The 4,070-nt window shown below is 38.7% G+C and overlaps 1 protein-coding gene across 1 annotated transcript; it reads right to left on the reverse strand.

The window, feature by feature from the left end:
• Positions 1-583: 583 nt before the first annotated feature.
• Positions 584-3,838, reverse strand: LOC107223354. The gene is made up of 3 exons (XM_015663016.2): positions 3,657-3,838; positions 1,708-1,950; positions 584-1,586 (listed from the first exon to the last, which is right to left on the reverse strand). Exons 1-3 carry the CDS (start codon positions 3,706-3,708, stop codon positions 1,336-1,338), a joined length of 546 nt encoding a protein of 181 aa, XP_015518502.1. The 5' UTR covers positions 3,709-3,838; the 3' UTR covers positions 584-1,335.
• Positions 3,839-4,070: the final 232 nt, after the last annotated feature.

The raw sequence follows: 4,070 nt of genomic DNA on the forward strand, positions 1-4,070 counted from the left end.
GATTCACCATGCCTGGGGGTGCACAGAATTTCTAGTACCAAGGATGTGCTAATACTCATGATGCTTGCGATTCAGGGAAATTCCCTGCTTCAGATTACGTGCTATTTGCAAGTTCGGCTTGATATCTTATTGCTCGCAAAGATGGGTGGTAGATTTCCAATTGCCGTGTCGGAAGTATTATATATACCTTACCTTGACCGATTTTGCGGTACCATTAAAATGCTCTATCCCAGTCTGAATTTCATTGAAAAAGGGGCTGTATGCATAAAAACCTCAGTTGGCATCAACCAAGATTGAATGAATGGAACGTTTACGTACGGGAGAAAATTTTAGTCACCCTGACATATAACCACGCGTGTAGTGTAAAGTCCAAGATGGTTGCAACCAGGAGTTCATCAATTTTATCAGCATTTTCCTCTCAAGTTGACAACAATAAGCGTTTGATGGTATAAATACCATCGTGCATAGCGTGACAGAAACATTGGTCGGAGAGTGAAGAAACCTTTTTGGGTCTGGAAATTTTGACATATCATAACAAAAATTTCCGAAACTCTGATCGTTTATAGTACGCCTGAATTTTTTCCACGACAACCTGACATCACGATGGTTCTTACACATGATATGCCACAGAGTAGGTATAAGGAGTCCGCAGTAAAAAATAATTATCGTACTACCCCATAATCATATTCCTCAAGTCCCTGTTACCCTGAAAATTACCAAATTTTCGCTGACTATTGCATTTCCGAACTTGTCACTCTATGCTCAAAGTAAAATGATTACAAAATCTTCCTTTTACATATGATCAAGGAAAGAGAACTTCAAGCACAAGGTGGTGGCATATGGATAAAGAATTTTGAAATCGAGGTTTGTCGACACCCCTCATTAACTTTTTTTTCTATTTATATTTTTTTTTACTATTTTCATTTATTACCACTCTTACAATACATGAATCTGTGTATGCAATAATTAATGTAATAATACAATATATACATATAATATAGATATATATGTATGTGTTGTGTGTATATATGTATAATAGAGGTACGCGTACAAACAGTTTGTATAATATATCAATGTAACACCTTATATCATATCAAACAAATTCTTATCCCGTGGTAAAGTTTCCTGAATAACAAAGCCAACAGTATGCAATAGGCTTTGGCGAACAAATTGGGCAATGCACTTATTGGGGCCTCGTTTACGCTTTTACTCTCGGATCTGGTGTTCGATTTCGAGTTTCCACGATGGTCATGGAATACCATTATAACCGCCATTTGTCAACGAGAGTCGCGGTGTCCGCGCAGCTGCACTTTACTAACAAATCAGGATAAGCGTTTACGCGATGCAGTGCTGATAAGCTTGGAGCAGCATCAAGCCAATGAACCCAAAGACCAGCTGGATCATCTTAGGGGGTGAAAGACCGTAAGCCCCGTTGCAACCTTCGCTTGTGCAGAGGTCACAGTAATCGACGACAACGCCACTTCCGACACCACTTTTTTGCAATTTGGTGCGGATGACTTCGCACGGATCCAAGGATGCAGTCTTGGCGGTCTGGCAAGTCCTCAATGTGTATTTCTGGAGCCCAACTGAAGAGAGGTTGAAAGTTAAGTTAGAACCCAATAGTGAGGGTTTGATTAGACGTGGGAAAAAATGAGGATTTTCGGGTTATTCGTCAATTCCTGATTGGACTTTCTTATCTAAGTATACCTTTCAGATTCATCTTGGCACATGCAGGATTGATAATCTCGATGTTCTGGTTATGGTTCACTGGCTGATCAATCTCGAATACGTGAACGATGTTTTGAAGGACTGGAGTCTGCACCATTTCACCGTGCCATTTGGTCAGGGCTTTGTTGTCGCATTCGACAAGCGGTATGTTTGTATCCTTGGTATGATCCTTGCAGTCCTCATTAGAGAAGGAGCTGCACATGTGGCATTTCAGCATATTCACTGTGTAACAAAGAATCGAATATCTATCAAAATCATGCGGAATTTTGTATTTTGATTGTTTACAAAGAAACGATAATTCCATAAACCTTGTGCTGGAAACCAAAAAAATACTAAATGCACAGTTGGTGTAAAAGTATTTTAATTTTCACGAAAGAATTAATGCCGTGGTTGATTCCAGGATCATGTTTCTTCGTTGTTGACGATACGAAAGCTCTCACCAAACCGAAGTAAGAAAAAAAGAGCAAATTACCAACGTATCAATTCTAATCTCAACTTGAAAATCACGGAATTGATCAGATGCACCGTGCATGATCTACAGTTTATGGCTGATTACCAAAAATATGACTTATTCGAAACTCGGCTAAGTAGGCGCTCCGTTGAACTGAAATTTTTCAAATTTTCTACTTATTTTGCGACAAGTAATTTACAATTCCGGTCAAGTACGCCAGAAACACTTTGGTAAAAAATGTATGTTTTTGGTTTGATATTTGAAATCAATTTGAATAATCGTGCGACAATAAATCTCAGTGTCAAAATTTTTTGGCAATACGGTGACAAATATAGCTCATCGAAGACTTGCTATAACATCGCACGTCACTTTCTTCTTTCAAGAAGCATCTTCAAATAGCTATTTAGCATATGACAAATTTCATGATACTGAAAGTGCACTGAAAAAACTTGTGATCGAAACAATCTGCCGAACGGTGGTTAAGGGTGGGAAAACGCAGCTTGAGTTATATACCATAATAATTAGATATCGGCTAATAAAAGCACTTTATACTATTAACTGATATTTAATTGTCATAAGAAAATCTGTATCTTCTTATCCGTAACCGCAGTTCTCTTTGATTCAATCAGACTTTTTTCTCTGCGTGACGACCTAATTATTTTACGGTGGCGTGAGCTGATACATAAGATTTGGCACATGGTCAAAAGATAAATAAAGCGATAATAACATGATGCAAACAAACAAGTTTAAAATGAATAATCTTAACGTATATACGCCCAGCCTCTTGGGAATGATCAAACTTTCTATAATATAAGCTCTGTAAAATTTGTTCGAAAAACTGCTGAATGATTAAGTTAATGTATTTCCACCGTATTTTAGCGCGCTGAATACGATGGCGTTGCCCATTTTTTCCTATTAGGTCAGGCTTTCGAGATACTCGATCGAAAAATTGCATTTTCAACGAAAGTTATACTTTTTGACTCGTATTATCATCCAAACCGCTTCATAAGATACGTTCAGAAAAATTTATGCTCTGTTTTATAATCTGTACAATGGCAAGCTAATTTTATTTTTTATTTTATCACGCTTGAAAATAGCTATGAAAAAGTATTTTTAACCCGAAAATTTGATATTTCTCATGATTGTCAATATATACATATTCTTCCATATCTTAAATGCTTTATCCAAGATAAAGTCGACTAAAATAACAGCTTAACAAGTGGTAAACTTTGACACAAGAAACCGAAATTTTCATTAAAAAAAATGCCATATTCGATCGAAAAATTTGTAAATCCTGACGTGATGGAAAGAAAAACGTGCAACGCCATCGCAAACAGCGTACCAAAATACTTCAGAAATACACTAACTCATTGGTTTAGCGGTATCTAAAAAAAAACTTTCAGTGTCGCGATCAGTTAAAAATTCACGGAGTTTAAATTCAACGATATTCGAAACACCAGATAATAAAAAAAACCACCTTCTCGAGCCGCCAACGCAAACACAGCCAAGCCAAACAAGACACGGTTCATTTTTGAATGAAATTCGTTGTTCGCAGAGTAGGTTTGAAACGTCGAGTCACTGGGATACGCAGCTCAGGTCTGGTCGAGATTTCTGTTGACACTGCGAACTTTTGAAACGTCGAGTCCTGGCGGCGGTCGTGACGACGCGACGCCGTCTCATTCCGTCGATGGCGGGGCGCAGCGTTCAGCCGAAGCGTCGCAGATGGGGGCGGTTCTGCCCGTGGCGCCGTAACTTTTCATGAATCATCCCGATCGCCCTGTTTCAGGGTGTAATAGCCTAAGTAGAGAAGCCTAACGCCCGGGTACGCCGGCGTACACTTTCGGGGACAAGACTAAAAAGATGGATATCGCCGTATACTGTACCTACGTGT

The sequence above is a fragment of the Neodiprion lecontei genome, chromosome 1, assembly GCF_021901455.1.
Source record: "Neodiprion lecontei isolate iyNeoLeco1 chromosome 1, iyNeoLeco1.1, whole genome shotgun sequence".
Classification (NCBI taxonomy): Eukaryota; Metazoa; Arthropoda; class Insecta; order Hymenoptera; family Diprionidae; genus Neodiprion; species Neodiprion lecontei.

Excerpts from the sequence above, each read along its gene's own strand:
- LOC107223354 (XM_015663016.2), bottom strand. The coding sequence starts at position 3,708 with ATGAACCGTGTCTTGTTTGGCTTGGCTGTGTTTGCGTTGGCGGCTCGA. Across the intron at positions 1,951-3,656 it reads TGCGTTGGCGGCTCGAGAAG|TGAATATGCTGAAATGCCAC; the intron begins GTGGTTTTTTTT and ends TTTGTTACACAG. Across the intron at positions 1,587-1,707 it reads TGCCAAGATGAATCTGAAAG|TTGGGCTCCAGAAATACACA; the intron begins GTATACTTAGAT and ends ACCTCTCTTCAG.